General features: G+C 41.7%; 2 protein-coding genes across 4 annotated transcripts; one reads left to right on the top strand and one right to left on the bottom strand.

Annotated features, from left to right (window-relative positions):
• Positions 1–141: 141 nt before the first annotated feature.
• Positions 142–2,908, top strand: LOC112285606 (uncharacterized). Of its 3 annotated transcripts, none has more exons than XM_024526558.3 (7): positions 142–191; positions 732–992; positions 1,125–1,470; positions 1,640–1,844; positions 1,986–2,093; positions 2,237–2,466; positions 2,603–2,908. In XM_024526558.3, the coding sequence occupies exons 2-7, from the start codon at positions 893–895 to the stop codon at positions 2,853–2,855; spliced, it is 1,242 nt and encodes a 413-aa protein (XP_024382326.1). In that variant the 5' UTR covers positions 142–191; positions 732–892; the 3' UTR covers positions 2,856–2,908. The 3 variants fall into 3 exon arrangements, with proteins under 3 accessions (XP_024382326.1, XP_024382324.1, XP_024382325.1); XM_024526557.3 differs by having other exon boundaries at positions 167–546; XM_024526556.2 differs by having other exon boundaries at positions 162–992.
• A 213-nt stretch (positions 2,909–3,121) lies between these two features.
• LOC112285605 (uncharacterized) lies at positions 3,122–10,665 on the bottom strand. The gene is made up of 13 exons (XM_024526555.3): positions 10,113–10,665; positions 9,775–9,827; positions 9,426–9,508; positions 8,946–9,222; positions 8,448–8,813; positions 8,004–8,231; positions 7,603–7,845; positions 7,254–7,437; positions 6,951–7,069; positions 6,268–6,767; positions 5,955–6,118; positions 5,312–5,698; positions 3,122–5,089 (listed from the first exon to the last, which is right to left on the bottom strand). The coding sequence occupies exons 1-13, from the start codon at positions 10,456–10,458 to the stop codon at positions 3,684–3,686; spliced, it is 4,356 nt and encodes a 1,451-aa protein (XP_024382323.1). The 5' UTR covers positions 10,459–10,665; the 3' UTR covers positions 3,122–3,683.
• Between the last annotated feature and the right edge of the window lie 4,377 nt (positions 10,666–15,042).

Raw genomic sequence — 15,042 nt, 5'->3', positions numbered from 1 at the left:
TAACTGGCTCGTCTTGTTTGACGCTGCCTGAGTGACGACGCTCAAAACCCATTTCCGAGAGTGGATGAGTGAATTCATCCATTTAAGAACAGTTTCGTTGGATGAATATTGCATTGGTCTGCGTTTTGATCCTCTTCGACGCTGTGAGCGGACAGGTTTGCTTTCGGCGTCACGGCTTGTTTGATTGATCGGTGAGTGAGTAATCGTTTGAATTTTTTAGCCGTCGAAGCCGAATTCTCATGAAATCAATCCCGCGCAGCTGAGTTCTCGCTGTGTTGAACTTCAATTTGAGGTTCGAGTGGGGGTATGATGAGTTTTTGGGTTTGAACAATCCCGCTGTGAGCTTGTCGTTCCTAGGCTCGGAGGAGATTCAGCGTAGGAATTAGCGTTGTGGGAGTTGCAGCGGCCGCTGATGCTTTAGAGCTGGACTGTAGAGCTTCTTTGCAACAAAGTTTTACGTGATTTAGAGGATTTTTGCAGGAATTAGGGTTTCTTTGCACATTTAATGGATTGCTGTTTGAGACCGACATCGTGGAGTCGACATGGGTATGGATTGGAAACTGGGAACCGGAGCATTGACTTCTCGGGTGTGAATAGTAACAGGGCTGTGTGTTTTTCGTTCGTTAGGAATGGGTTCGTTCGGTATGCATTGCAAGTACATGAAGCTTATTGGAAAGTTAGCAACGATGGATTGAGTAGAACATTTGCGGTTGTTTGTGACAATGGCAAAGTGGGGCAGGAAGAGAAGACTGCTGTGATTGTAGGAGCAGGTCCTGCGGGGTCTTTACTGGCATTACTGTTAGCAAAGCAAGACTGGAAGGTAGACGTGTTCGAGAGCAAGCATTGGAGTGATGGGAGCTGGGCCCCTGGGCAGCCGGATGGGTGGAATGTCATGCTGGGAGCTCGAGCTGCTTATTGCCTGGAACATGTGGGTCTCAAGGATGACGTCTGGTCCGAAGGAGTCTTTTGTTCTGGCCGCACTGTTGTCGCAGGTACGTATGCGTGAAGACCATAAAGCCCCGATTTTAATACGAATTATCTTGCAACGGTGCAGGGTTTAGGACTTAGGGTTTAAGATACAGGACTCTGTTTTGCATATCAACATTTATTATTTGATTGTGCAGGTGGTGGATTGAAGCCGAAGTACCAGCCATATGGTTATGAATTGTTGGCCATTCCACAGCCCAAGTTGGCGTCAGTGTTGATCAACTCTGGGATGCACAAGTATCCTGAGAGGATTTCTTACCATTTTGGATGGGGCTTAAAATCTTTGGACCCAGATGAGTCTGTTGCTGAATTCAGCCCTGCAGGTGAACCTCTAGGTTTGGCTGGTCGAGATAACATTGTTGTGACAGCTGATCTCGTGGTTGGAGCGGATGGACTTCATTCAAAAACCAGAGCTGAATTGGAGAGGAATATTTTTAGTTTCAAAACTACTCTTAAAGTTGTGCCTGCAGGTCGTCATATCAAGTAATTAATCTTATTCCCATGGATTTTGAAGTTTTATGTTGTTATGTTTGGAGGCGATTGATGATAAAAATCCGAGCAGGGTTCAACAGGCTTATCACACATGTTGAAGCTGAGATGGAGTAGGGCTAGCCTCTCAAATTGCGGGGTTGCTGGCGTATGTGTGGGTCAGGCTCAGAGTACCGGTAGACGTGGTGGGGGAGCAAGTGGATGAGAAAGGCAATGTGCATGGCCCAAGTATGCTTGTGGTTGCAAGAAATGCAAAGTTAATGTGGGGTGTTCCCAACCGGGATGGAACCATGGGGTTGACAATTCAGGGCATTAGAGGCTCCACCGCTGCAGATGTTTCACTGGAAATGCAGGAATCCTTCCCTGAGGTACGTCATGGTAACGAGCTATCTTTAGAGTCTTCATTTCTGCATCGATGTCTATAACCTACTTTTGCGAATCGTGATGAAATTTGTATTAGGTGATCTGGTTGTTTGATCATCTCTATTGAACAAGTTCATCAATGGCAGTTATCTGATTTCTTCGGTGCGGACGGGGATGCAAGCGCACGCTTAGCTGTTTCTCCCGAACGATTTCAAGGCACGGTCACTGCAACATCGTACAACTACAAGCAAACTGTACGTTCTTGCCTGCTAATTCGCATGAGAATCCCTGGTATACGCATGCTTTTAGTCGAGTGTTCAGAATGAGTCCTAATTTGCTTTGGTGATGTTTCTCAAATCCTCTAGACTTACTCAAGATGGGCCGCTCTTCTCCGCAGGTTTTATTGGGTGACGCTGCACACTCGCTGCTGAATGTCACTCACCTGGGTGCAGGCTTGGCGCTGGAGGATTGTCTTGTGTTAGATCGTCTCCTACAAAGCTCTTTGGAAAACCAAGATCATAGTATAGTTGAATGTATAGCAATCGCTCTGTCAAATTTTTCTAACGAACGTGTTCCAGAAATGGTTGCTGCAGCACAGCTTTGTACCGATGTATCTAGAACTAATATGTAAGATCTCCTCGCTATTCGCATTGCTGTTACAGGTCACATTGTATCAGTCTAGTAACTTTGTCCAACATTTAAGTGTTTGTGATCATTGTGATAATATTCAGAAAATGATTTCGGATTCTGTTTCAATGTGCAGGTTTCAAGTGGAGTTGCAAAGGGCAATTTTGAGGGTTGTTACGAGATTCCTGCCTAGAATCCAGCATTGGCAAAAGGCAGCCAATACACAAGTAGTATCAGTTCAACAATTAGTTAAATGGCGATCTAGAGAGATATTGATTGTACGGATAGCCCTCGTGTTTGCATTTGTGCTTTTACTGTTGCGTGCTATTCGTTTGGTGCGGCTGGCACTCAGAGTAGTATTGCCACTGGCCAATTTCTTGCCAAATTAAATGTAGCCCTGAACAAAATTGATGCTAAATTCAATACAATATACTTTGCTGCATCGATGGGAAGGCATGATTTTGTTCTTGTAGGATTTCTGACGACTTGACCTAGACAGTAGTATGTGTGTACAGGTCATAGAAAGCAAGATGACATCTTCTACATAGGCAAGTGGACTCATTGATTGTGAACTATGTGAAAGAGTTGTGCAACAGTAATTTACATTCCACTGCATTGTAGAATTAAAGTTAAGTACGAGAGCACAGAAGGCATCTACACAAAAAGTACGTGTATTAATAAAAAGTAGTATACAACCTTAGGACTCACTAACTAAAGCCCATTCCCTACAATTTGGAATAGTTTCTTGGATACATGTATTCACGAAAAAAAATGGCACAAGTCAACACGTGATGGTAATTACCAGTACAAAATCCTACCATGGTTTCTTGCCACCAAATTGACACTTCTACTGGAAACAGTGCCATTGGTCATATGAGACAACCCTAGTTATAAAGGGCTCTGACAAGCCAGACAGTTGATCAATACGAAATTTACTAGTTGGATTGAAGGCAGCACTTGAAGTTAAGTCCTCTGTTAAACTCAAAGAAAAGATTCATGCCCAAATCCAGAACCTCAACTAACCTGGTTCAATATTCTAACTATTTACTAGCCAGACGTGGACGACAAGATCCGTAGATATACTAAACATTTGCAGTTCCAGATAAGTACTCAAAACTATCACCAGTTCTAATAATTCTTTCCGATACCTTGACTAGCCTGGACTGCCAACAATTTTTTTAAGAATTTCTCACACCACACTCGTCGAACATTGTCATTTACTTCCTTTTGACGCTGCCTGCCCTTTTGGCTTTGATAAACTTCCTATTAGGTTTAGCACCCGAGTCTTGTCCAGTTGATCCAAGAGCAAAACCACCACCACCAAAGTTAAGAGGTTGTCCTGGCTGAGGCGATGGCGCAAAAGGATTGGCGGCAATAGGAGGGGAAGGTTGCGGAGTAGATGATGCTGCAAATGGATTCGCCACTGGAGAAGCTGCTGAACTCCCGAAGCCTCCAAATACTGGTGCAGGTGCGGGGGCTGAGGCGGTGGGTTTACCAAATGCATTTTGGGCAGCACCAAAAACGGGTGTTTGTTGTGGAGGTGGTGAAGAGGCCATCATCTGGCCATCATCAGCCATACTGTCTTCCATATCAGTTCCCGTCCCACCGTTTGGAGTGGATGAAAATGCAGGTGCCGAGCTACCTACGCCAAACATTGACGGAGAAGAAGGTTTCGCACCAAAACTGAAGGGTGCAGGTGATGCGGCGCTGGAACCACCAAAAGCAAATGCACCAGTTGAAGTAGTCGGTGATGGGGCACTAGATGCTCCAAATGCAAAAGCACCAGTTGACGTGGTTGGTAATGCGGCACCGGAACCAAAAGCGAAGGGAGAACCAGACCCAACAGAAGAACCAAATGAAAAAGGAGCTGGAGAAGGTGATGACCCCGTATTAGCAGAGGATCCAAAACCAAAGACGGGAGCATGAGATTGGGAAGGTTGTGCTGGAGCTTCTGAGCTGAAACCTCCGAAGGCAGGTTTGTTATTTGTATTAGACGTTCCAAATGCCGGGGTGCTGGACGCTCCAAATATGGGAGTGCTAGATGCTCCAAATGTGGGAGTGCTAGATGCTTCAAATGCGGCAGTGCTAGATGCTCCAAATGCAGGAGTGCTAGGTGCCCCAAATGTAGCAGTGCCAGAAGTTCCGAATGCGGGAATGCTAGAAGCTCCAAAAGCCGGGTTGCTGGAGGCTCCAAATGCGGAAGTGCTTGAGGCTCCAAATGCGGGAGTGCTAGAAGCTCCGAATGCTGGAGCACTTGACGACCCAAATGTAGGAGTGCTCGAAGCTCCAAAAGATGCAGTACTTGACGCACCGAATATAGGAGAACTGGAAGCTCCACCCAATGCTGGTGTTGGATTGCTCGACCCAAATGTTGAGCTGCCAAAAATAAGAGAGGATGACCCAAATGCATTTGTCGTACCAAATGAAGTCGTGGCCAAGGATGATGTCGAAGTAGTTGAGGTCGCAGGAGAGGGCTTAAAGCCAAACAGGGACGTGGAATTGGACGCTGGTGCTGGTGAGCTTGAGCCCTGACCAAAAACTGAAGTAGAGAAGTTCGCTGTCGATAACGCTGAAGCTGGGATAGTTCCGGCAGCGGACAATCCAAAAGTCACAGGAGCAGCCCCTGTATTCAATATGAACAAACGTAAGTCATGGAAGTAACACATCACCTTATCTTCAGCAAAACACTATCGAGAATTTTCAGTACACTCCAAATTTGATCCATCCCAGCAACAACACTGGAATAAAGAAGAAACAGCATATCAATAGAATAAGGCGAGCTGAAACATGATAAAGAAACATTTTAAAACCTTTGGAGTCTCAAATAAGTAGATTCTTGTGGTACCTGAATTATCAATAGTCTTCTCCTGACCAAACGGCCGCTTTTGAGGTCTATCTGCATCATCCAAAGTTGAAGCAGGAGCGGTTGACTGCAGAGGCGGAGCTGGAGAAGTGCTAGCTGCTGCCCCAAATGAAAATAGGTCCTTTTTCGTTCCAAAAGCAGAAGAGGATGTGGCTGCGGTTGATGGAGCCGGAGATACCGCTGCGTTTCCGAATAATTTAGAACCAGCACTAAGAGATGCATCAGCTTTCAGGGTAGCAGGTTCTGCAGATGGAGATGATCCCGTCTTGCCAGGATTGAAGAGATTTGTTTCAGTAGTTGAAACCGAGGTAGTCAAATTTGAGAATCCTGCAGTAGAACTAGCAGTTTGACCGCCTGAACCAAATATACCTGTAAAAAATGCAGACAAGCATCAGAATCTGACACGCACGTCACACGATTACCTGAAACAACGTACCCATACATTGAGATGGCTCTATAAAACATGTCTAAGTAAACCAGCTGTAGGTAATAAGTGTATATGGCATGTACATTCTGAATATAACTGCACAATATCCTGTGAAGGAATTAAAAACGTTAATTAGAAATAAGTCCTGATGCACTAAAATACAAGTACTGAACATAAAGCAACTAAATTCGTTACTACCTGACATTGCCCCCGCACCAGGGGCTCCAAATTTAGCCAACGAGAACGTGGAAGACAAGGATGTTGTAGCAGTCGTGGAGGTTTCCGGGCCTGACGAACCAAACATAGAAGTTTGTCCTTTTGGTGCTTCAGCTGCATTCGAAGTGTTAGATACAGACAAGTCACTGCGAGGACAAACACCCAAAGTAGGTTATTGAAAAAACAAAAAGTTACTTCATCAAAATTCTTTGGATAGGAACGCAACAAAGGCTAAGAAGTCAGTACAACCTACAAAGGCAAGATTCAGCGCGATCTTTGCACACCAAGGGCATACCTTTGTAAAGAGTCTGGTTTCCTTTCAGTCTGATGCTTAGATTTCGTCTCATCAGTATGTACACTATTATCAGCCCCACCTGCCCCTGTTGAGGGCAGTTTTAGTACCATATTATCAATTAGAGCACCTGTGTTGAATTTGTAACTAGGCGGGCCATTGGACTTAGATGCAGATTCTGTGCTGGATGGGGATGGAAATGGCTTAGGTGTCGGAGGCGGCTCCATGGTGGTACCAAAAGAATTGGAGGATGGAAATGTAAAACCCCCTAGAGCAGCAGTTGATTTTCCATCAATCACAGTAGTCTCTGAGGTATCCCTCTGAAACCCAAAACCAATTGAAGGACCAGATACGTCTGCTGTAAAACTCGAGGATCTGGGTGGATCATTATCGAACAAGCCAGCTCCAGAGGAACTATTTTTGCCCGTTGTGAATGAAGTTGAATTTGTCACAGTGGGGGTAAGCAAGGTAGCGTTAGTTCCTCTGGTTTCTTCATCCGAATCCTGCATCATATAGAAACAAACTCCTCAACATACTTCACGAGCAAAAGAAACAACAAACTAATTAACAATGGAGACGAAAGTGTCCGTAAAGGAGTAAGAAATAAAGAACATGCAGAAACACGCTAGGTAGAAATAAAACATAGCATAAGTCCTCCTAAACATAGCAAGCAACAAACCACTCACATCGAAATCCGCATTAATCTGAAATCCTTTATTTTTTCCAATGACTGGGCTTTGGTTAGCCAAACTAGACTCTGGAAACTTCAACCTGGATGCGTCTTGGAAAGGAAATGATGGTTGATCTGCGAACAACAGTTCACGTTCAAGTGGAAATGTCGATGTTCAGTGTTCTAGCCCACCCACAACGATCTTTGCACAAGATAAAGCTGATAGCTAGCACATAACAAACCTAAAAATTTCTATGACCTCCAAAAGAAAACCGAATACCATAATGCTGTTGAATATGAGCAAACATAGAATTTATACCTCTACTCTTATCTTCAGAAGCATGTGATAAGGCAGAAGCTGGCGCTTTGCCTTTGACTCTTGACTTTGTGCCCTGTTCAGCTCCCGTCCGAGAACCTCCAGCAGCAGAGTACAAATCATCCTCAAGATTGCGACCCTGTCCTGAAGGTCCAGCTTCTTCCTGAGGCCCAGCAAAATCCCAAGACTGGACACAACCATGACAGATCAAACTCGTATTAAGCATCATTAAATTCATGTAATATTTTTTTAACAAATATAAGAACCGGAGTATAATGCACAATAGGAACACTGATCGCATTTTCAGCACAAAAACCTTGAAAAGGAATAGGTCAAATTGTATTAACTGTACCTGCATGGTCTGACGTGCCTTGTCGTTCACCATACTAGTAATGAGCTCAGTAGGTGGACGCTCCCTCACAAATGCCAATTCTGTGTCCAAAGACTTCTGTTTTGGAGATGGAGTCATCATGTCCAAAGTTTCTAAAATTTTGCGAGCTGTTGCACTTGCTCTTTCGGGTACAGATGCATTTGGTTCTACTTCTGAACTTTTGCTTTCCTCGTGCTGATGAAAAAATTTCGCATTACCTTTTCCCTGAGGCATTCAAACCAATTCTACTGGTAAAGATACAACCAAATCAAAGTTCAGCGTATCAACTGCTTCAGTCATAGAACGTGACAGAGTTGAAAAATCTCAGAATACTCTCGGACGTGAGGTATATTGCATGAGTATTAAATAATTTAATTTCTCACCTCGGTTTCAACATTCCGGCTCCACATTGTGATCACCTTTTGTTTGACATCAACAGGAGTCGGTAATGCCCTTGGAGGAGGAGGATACACGCCCAATGATCCTCGTCTTAGAATTCCACTGGCTGGACTTGGAGTGTACAAAGATGACCTAGGCCTTAATCGTCGAATAGGCCCACCAGAAGAATACCCACCATCCTCTAGAGCTGCGGAACCTCTCTTTTTGGACCCCTGTTAAGGATAGGAAGATAGCTTTGTTAGTGTGCGTTGAACTTGAAAATCACCTCAAGTGATTATACCAGTGACAATTCTTACTCACAGCACAATGGTCACCTACAGGTTATTCGACGACCGCAAACAGAAGCGCAAAAAATTTATTAGTACTGATCCAAGACTAATGTCAATAAGAACACAAAACAACACACCAGCATTATATGAAACTGGTACCTCTCCGGGCAGTGAATATCCAATTGCTGAACTGGGTGCGGTGATACGGGCAACAGGCAGAGGGCGTCCAACCGTGCGAGTCAGAGCTGGAGTTCGCAGGTTTTCATCAAAACCAATATCTCGACTACGAAGGCCACCTGGAGGGGGAAAATGAAAAGAACCAGGAACATCGGCGGAACCGTACTGAGTTGAGATATTGGTTGGTTGTTGCTTCCTCAACATATAAGGTGAAGACTGGTAAGGAGAGAGTCGTAGTTGAGTTGGAACTTTTTCCCGAGTAAGTGTGACCCGAGCAGGTGTAACCACTCTTGTAACTCGCTCCCCCATGTACGCTCTAGCAACATCAACTGCCACAATTTCTACCCCCTGGAAAGACGATCCGAAACAGAATCGAGCATAAGAGGAGATGCAACCACTTAATTATGTTAAAATGAAAGATATGAAAGATATACCAGGAGGTTTTAGGCACAGTAAGGTTCTGTGTCGTTCTTACTGTACCTCAGAAGCCCCAGCCTCAGTAGGAGTGCCATTTTCTTTTCCAAAATCACCCGGCCAATGGTTAGATTTCTGTTCTTGCCGAGCTTTCGTGCGCTCTTCCCTCCATCTTTGAGCATCGGAAAGTTGCCCATTGCTTGGAGCAGACTCGAGGGCCGGAACATGGTTAACATGAGTAGTTCTCTGTTCTTCTGTGTTAACGTGATCGACTTGTTCTTCTGCGGTCCCATTCTCCTTAGAGTATGACTTGAAACTTGCAATTAACCGATCGGCTTCTTCCCTGGCAGAGAGAGGACTGTCTTAGCTCAAGTCTAATGACGAGAAATAGGAGAACCATCAGTTATCAATAATGAGGCAGGTACATCTAACCTGTGCTCAAGAGGCATACAACCAAAAACGAGTATACTTCCTGTTTCAGAAATGCTGGAAGTAGCCCATCGGATCTGAAAACCAATATATCAACTAACAAAAATTTGGACATACCTTGAGAAGGTCCTTTTCATCCAACTTTCCACTTCTGACGTTTTGTCTTCCTCGCCTTGCTGGCTTCCAGCTTCCATAGACTCCTGTAAAGATTTGCGTCGACAACTCAAAATATTGAACTATAGGTAGAAAATGTTGGTGAATCCATTGACCACCATGATGGCAAACACTCCTCAACGCAAATTGCGCTGCTACAAACTCGAGAATATAAGGAAAAGGACAGGAGCACGACAAATCATGAAGCTGATTCCAGCAAAAGATCCGATGTTGACGATACGCAGAAAATAAGCATGAGATATGTAAAGACAGCACTGTTGAGATTGTAAACACAATGAATGGGAATACTTACAACTTCGGCAGCTGAAGGCGACAACGTGTCCGTTTGCCCTTCGGCATTATTCGCTGCGAACAGAAATTGGAATGAGGATGATAATTGAAGCTCGGCAAGCAATCAAAAATCGTTCGAAGGATGGAAGAGGAAAAGGACTTACGCATTTTAATTACGTACACACACAACTACGAATAAAATCACCACTACATCAAGAGCAAAATCCCTACAATCATTATGAACGAATTCCCCAGAAAGAGGGCACTGGAAAACTGACACATTATCTTTATTCCTAGTAGCAATTCGCCATGTTTAAATACTGCCCTGGTACGCAAGCGCAGGTGCATCACGAATCTCACCAGCAGTTTTCTCCGCCTCTTTGAGCAGCAACAGACCGTCCCCGGCCGGGCGCCTGAAAAATGAAGAATACAGGAACGAAGCCCCAGAGGTGACAATCTTGGAAGCGGTGCCGAGCAACCTCGACCCCAGCCATCCTTCCCGCCTCGCTCCGTCCGCCGCACCTCCATTGGCATTCATCAACGCGGCCGCCTGAGGCCCAGCCGACGCATGACGCCCAACAGCCGGCCGGTCATACGGTGTACCATTTCGTTTCGGAGCTCGTCGAGGGCGCATCTTGCCGCCCCCGCCTGCACCATACGTACCCCTGTCTCCATTCTGCACTGGCGAATACGCCATAGCAGCCATCCTCTGTACCCTAGAGGATCTCCAAAACGAAACAATCACTTTTTTCTCCTGGACGAAAATGCAAAATCACTCGCAGAATGCCGAGCTCTAGCCGCGCGGTGATGTCCCCTGCCTCCACAAGGCATGATCCCTGTCCCGAGTCCAACTGCGTCCTGACAAAACCGCTGGTCACCTCCGGCTCCTCCCCCACTCCCTGCGAAAGAGAAGAAGAACAGTGCCTTAGGGTTTGGATTCAAACAAGGGGCCTGCCAACGCCCTCCCCAGGAGATGACGACCCCATGACCGCGATCTCCCCTGCTGCCGCGGCGACACATCTTTTCTGACGCCAACAGCCGTCGCAAGCCGCAACTGCCAGCGTGGCCACCTGCCCAGTGCTTTCCCTACCCCTTTTGTCCTATTAGCCACGCGCAAAACCGCCGCGCCTCGCCTTCACACTCCAAGTGCCATTCCCCTACGAAAAAAGCATCATTGCATAATCCTTCTCGTCGCATTCACTCCAACGCTCTACGAACACTCTACTTCAGAAGCAGTAGTAGACACACTCATAGCCCCTCCCTCCACCTTTGCTCCACGAGCAGCGACGAATCCCAGCACAACAAATTCCATTCCTAAAACTGCTCCCCAAACTTCCCCTCTCCTCGAACATTGTAAAGTCGGTGCGATTCGATGGCGTGATTCACCGCCGCAAGACAGTTTCTAGACCTGCGCTCCCGATTCCTTGTGCCGATCTCGCGAGAATCGGATGATGGGATTGCAACGGAGAGATTTCAAGGGTGCCTGAGTGCATTTCAGTGATGCTATGTGGCGTCTGCACGTGAGACAATCGCGTCCCCTTCACAGAGCCCGTGTGTATGTGTATGCGGAGTTTCTGTTGCGTTGTTTCTGCTGTGTCCACCTCCGCAAGTCGCCGTGAGATTGGCTCTGAGGAGACTATGGCCGTTACCCGCATTGCAGGCATGCTGTGTACAATGTTTCCTCGTAAACACATAACCCTTGGAATTGGGAAACTGCAGCCAGGGTCTTTCCATTCTCTACACAATGAAACGTTAAACCTAGTCATGCCCTCTCTTTTGTTAAAGCTAAAAGATCATATAATATTGATCCAATGGATAAATTGTTATTAGATTAACTCACTATAGAATCAATATTTTATGTAGTGTTAACAAACGTTCAGTAGTGTATTTATCTTTATTAGATGCTATGTAGTGATTGAGTGAGGTTATCTAGTAGTTTTCATAAAACATCTTTTTGACTTTTTGGGCCAATGTAAAAATTAAGATTTTCTAGTAAAAGTGGTTTTCAATAGAATTACTTTCTAAAAATTGTTAAATGTTTAGATAGAACTACCAATCAATCATATATTAATTCAAGGTTTGAAAGATTTTACATGGTTTAATTGAATATTTTGCATAGTACCTTATCTAGCAAAAAATTATGCCGTTGTGCACAAAAACTTATTTGTAGATAACAAATTGGAGGTCTTTCTACATGTTATGCAAGGCTTTTTCTTTATTAATGATTTCTTTGATTTTGGCCAATAAAAAGTCTTCTTTGTCTCTTTATCTTATACATAAGCTTCTTTATTATATAGACTAGTTAAATTGATGTTGTTGTTATAGAAAATATATTGTTTAATATTGAAACTACAAGTTCAAACAAAACATCCTTGAAGTGGCAGCAAAGTAAAACATGGCTTATTTTGTTATGGACATCCAACAAGAAGATTTTAGAAATAATCTTAAAATATCCTATCAAATTTTAGAAAGTTCCAAAAAATACTTGAAATGTTCTAATAGGAGGTTCTAAAAGATTCTTAATATATTCTAATAGAAGATTTTAAAAAGATTTATAGAATATTTTAGAAGGTTCTAAAAGTTTTTAAAAATATTTTAGAAGATTCTACATAGTTCTAAGAGGATTTAAGGAAGTTGTTCAAGAAGCTTCTTAGAGTTGTTTTGTCTTCAAACTACATGGAAACTTTTCAAAAAGCCTTCTAAGGTTGCTTTGTCTTCAACATGGAAACTTCATGAAAAGCTTTTTAATATCTAATATATATTAGAATCAAGGATGAGGAGATCTTCAATCTTGACAACATTTCTCTTAGAATTTTAGCTCATTTCTCTTAATGTTGATCTAGTAATCATTTGATTTAATTAAGTTCTTGCTAGCTTTCTTATTGAAGTTCGTTTGTTCAACTCCATATTTGGTCTCCTTTATAATATATCCGTGACAGTTTGTTGAGATTGTCTTCTTCTTAATGTTAGAGTTTGATCCTTCTTGATAGAAAAAGGATTATCCTTCTTCTTGAAGGTATTTAAGTGCTTTAAAAGTTGCAAAGTACCCTCTTCTAAATTGCTATTATTTAGAAGCTTCATTTTTCTTAAGATGGTTGGAGGTGAAGATGTTAGTATGGTTTAATCCTAAGTCCATGTTAGAGGTTATTATGAATATGTTGAATGCTTTTTCTCGTAGAACTACTGAAATTGAGGGAGTTTTTAGAAGATTTTATAGTGATGCAAGACCTAGAGCAATTTAACTTGTGATGCAACCACTTTATCAAGCTTCTATATCCAAAGAGACAGTGGCACTTATACGTCAACAAAAAAATAACCTATTCAACAATGTAAGAAGCCTTAGATTAGTCTTCTAGAAAAATTTGGTGGCACATGTTTAAACTCTTGAGGATTTGTTAATTAAATTTGATTAGTAATTTTTTTACAATTTGAGCACTATCCAAGAAAGGAGTTGCAAGTTGGTTTAGTTAGAACCTTACTCACATGATAAACCTTATCTTGGTTTGTTCTTTTATATGAGAAGAAATATCTAATCTAGAGCAACTTTAAAGCTTTTTTAGAAACATTTGCAAAGGCATTTGGAGAACATGACAAGGCTTGATGGACAACAACAAAGATTTGCTCATTACATCAAAGGTCATGTTGTACATCAATTTATGCATCTGATTTTAGGCAATTGGTTTCTGACATCAATTGGAATAAACAAGCTCTTATAAGCCAATTCCATTAGAGATTAAGGAATGATATAAAAGACCTATTATTATCATTACCTGATATTTAAACATTCAATGAAGCCATCATGTAAGTTGTAGAGTGTCATAATCAATTATTTCAATACCATCAAGATCAATGCTTGTGAATATTGATAAAGCAACGCTTTGGAAATTTATACTCCATTGCTTCAACAAATACATTGCTTCTAAATTTTAAAACCAAGGATATGCAAATTAATGCAATACAGTTTAAACTTCTTACAAGAGAAGAAAAGAAGCATCAACTTGAATAAGGCCTATACTTGAATTATACATAGTAGAAAAATAGTATTCAATATTATTAGAATCCCATTCAATCTTATCATTCTAGGACTTTTGTAGTTGAAAAGATATAATCTTATAGATTTGAAATATCATAACGTTGAATATTCTATAGAATTCTTTTAAGCAAAACCTATTAAGAAATCAACAACAAAGCCCTTATTTCTTGGAGCAAGGGATTTTATGAAGACAATTAAGAAAAAAATATCATTTTTTATTTATGCAATTCTAGTTCATAAAGAAGCAAGCTTGCTAATACAAGTCTCAGAGCAGTATAAGGAATTTCAAGATATCTACAAAAATAAATAAAAAATAAAAATGCTAGCATATTACTAGAGCAACAATCATATGATTGTGTCATTGATCTTTAAGAAGGGGCTCAACCACTATTTGGCCCAATCTACAACCTATTATAGAATGAGCTTTCGGCATTAAAGGATTATATTGACAAAAATCTTACAAAGAACTTTATTTTACATTCAAAATAGCAAGGATGTGTACAAATATTTTTTGTGAAGAAAAAAGGTGGATCTTTGCAAATATATATTGATTATGACAACTTCAACAAAATAACACTAAAGAATCATTATCTATTATTTTTGATATCAAGACTTTTGGAACAACTTGATCAAGCCAAGATCTACATTGAAATAGATCTCAATGGAGCATACAATTTGGTGTAGATTCAAAAAGGAGGTGAATAAAAGACAACATTTTAGACAAGGTATGGACATTTTGAATATAATGTTATGCCTTTTGGATTGATAAATGCTCTACTTATTTTCTAACATTTGATGAATGATGTTTTTCAAGATTTCCAGACAAGTTTATTATTTGTTATCTTAATGATATCTTAATCTACTCCAAGACTCTTAAAGAATATGAAGTACATTTAAGTTTAGTATTGCAAAAGTTATGAGATACAAGATTATATGCCAAATTAGAAAAATATGTATCCTATCAATCAAAAGTAAATTTTTTTGAATATATTATATCCAAAAACTGCATATTGATGGATCCAAAGAAAGTTTAAGCTTTGAGTGATCAATTCCAAAGACAATATGAGATATACAATGTTTTCTTAGGTTTGCTAATTTTTATCAGATATTTATGAAAAATTACTCCCAAGTTGCTACTCCTCTCACTTGATTGATGTCCAAAGACAAATTGGAATGAGAACTTCAAGCACAAGAAGCTTTTTAAGGTTTGAATGCAACTTTTAATATAGTTCCAATCTTATTACATCCAGATTTGAT

The sequence above is a fragment of the Physcomitrium patens genome, chromosome 8 (genome assembly GCF_059467195.1).
Source record: "Physcomitrium patens ecotype Gransden chromosome 8, ASM5946719v1, whole genome shotgun sequence".
NCBI classification, from domain to species: domain Eukaryota; kingdom Viridiplantae; phylum Streptophyta; class Bryopsida; order Funariales; family Funariaceae; genus Physcomitrium; species Physcomitrium patens.
This window is presented reverse-complemented; position numbering and strand designations above follow the sequence as displayed.

What these genes read in the sequence shown, in the direction of transcription:
- LOC112285606 (XM_024526556.2), top strand. Translation starts at nt 506, where the DNA reads ATGGATTGCTGTTTGAGACCGACATCGTGGAGTCGACATGGGTATGGA. An exon ending in TGCAGGAATCCTTCCCTGAG is followed by an intron (nt 1,845 to 1,985) that starts GTACGTCATGGT and finishes CATCAATGGCAG; the next exon opens with TTATCTGATTTCTTCGGTGC. An exon ending in CGTACAACTACAAGCAAACT is followed by an intron (nt 2,094 to 2,236) that starts GTACGTTCTTGC and finishes TCTTCTCCGCAG; the next exon opens with GTTTTATTGGGTGACGCTGC.
- LOC112285605 (XM_024526555.3), bottom strand. Translation starts at nt 10,458, where the DNA reads ATGGCTGCTATGGCGTATTCGCCAGTGCAGAATGGAGACAGGGGTACG. An exon ending in CGCCTTCAGCTGCCGAAGTT is followed by an intron (nt 9,509 to 9,774) that starts GTAAGTATTCCC and finishes AAATCTTTACAG; the next exon opens with GAGTCTATGGAAGCTGGAAG. An exon ending in TGGTGCGGGGGCAATGTCAG is followed by an intron (nt 5,699 to 5,954) that starts GTAGTAACGAAT and finishes CATTTTTTACAG; the next exon opens with GTATATTTGGTTCAGGCGGT.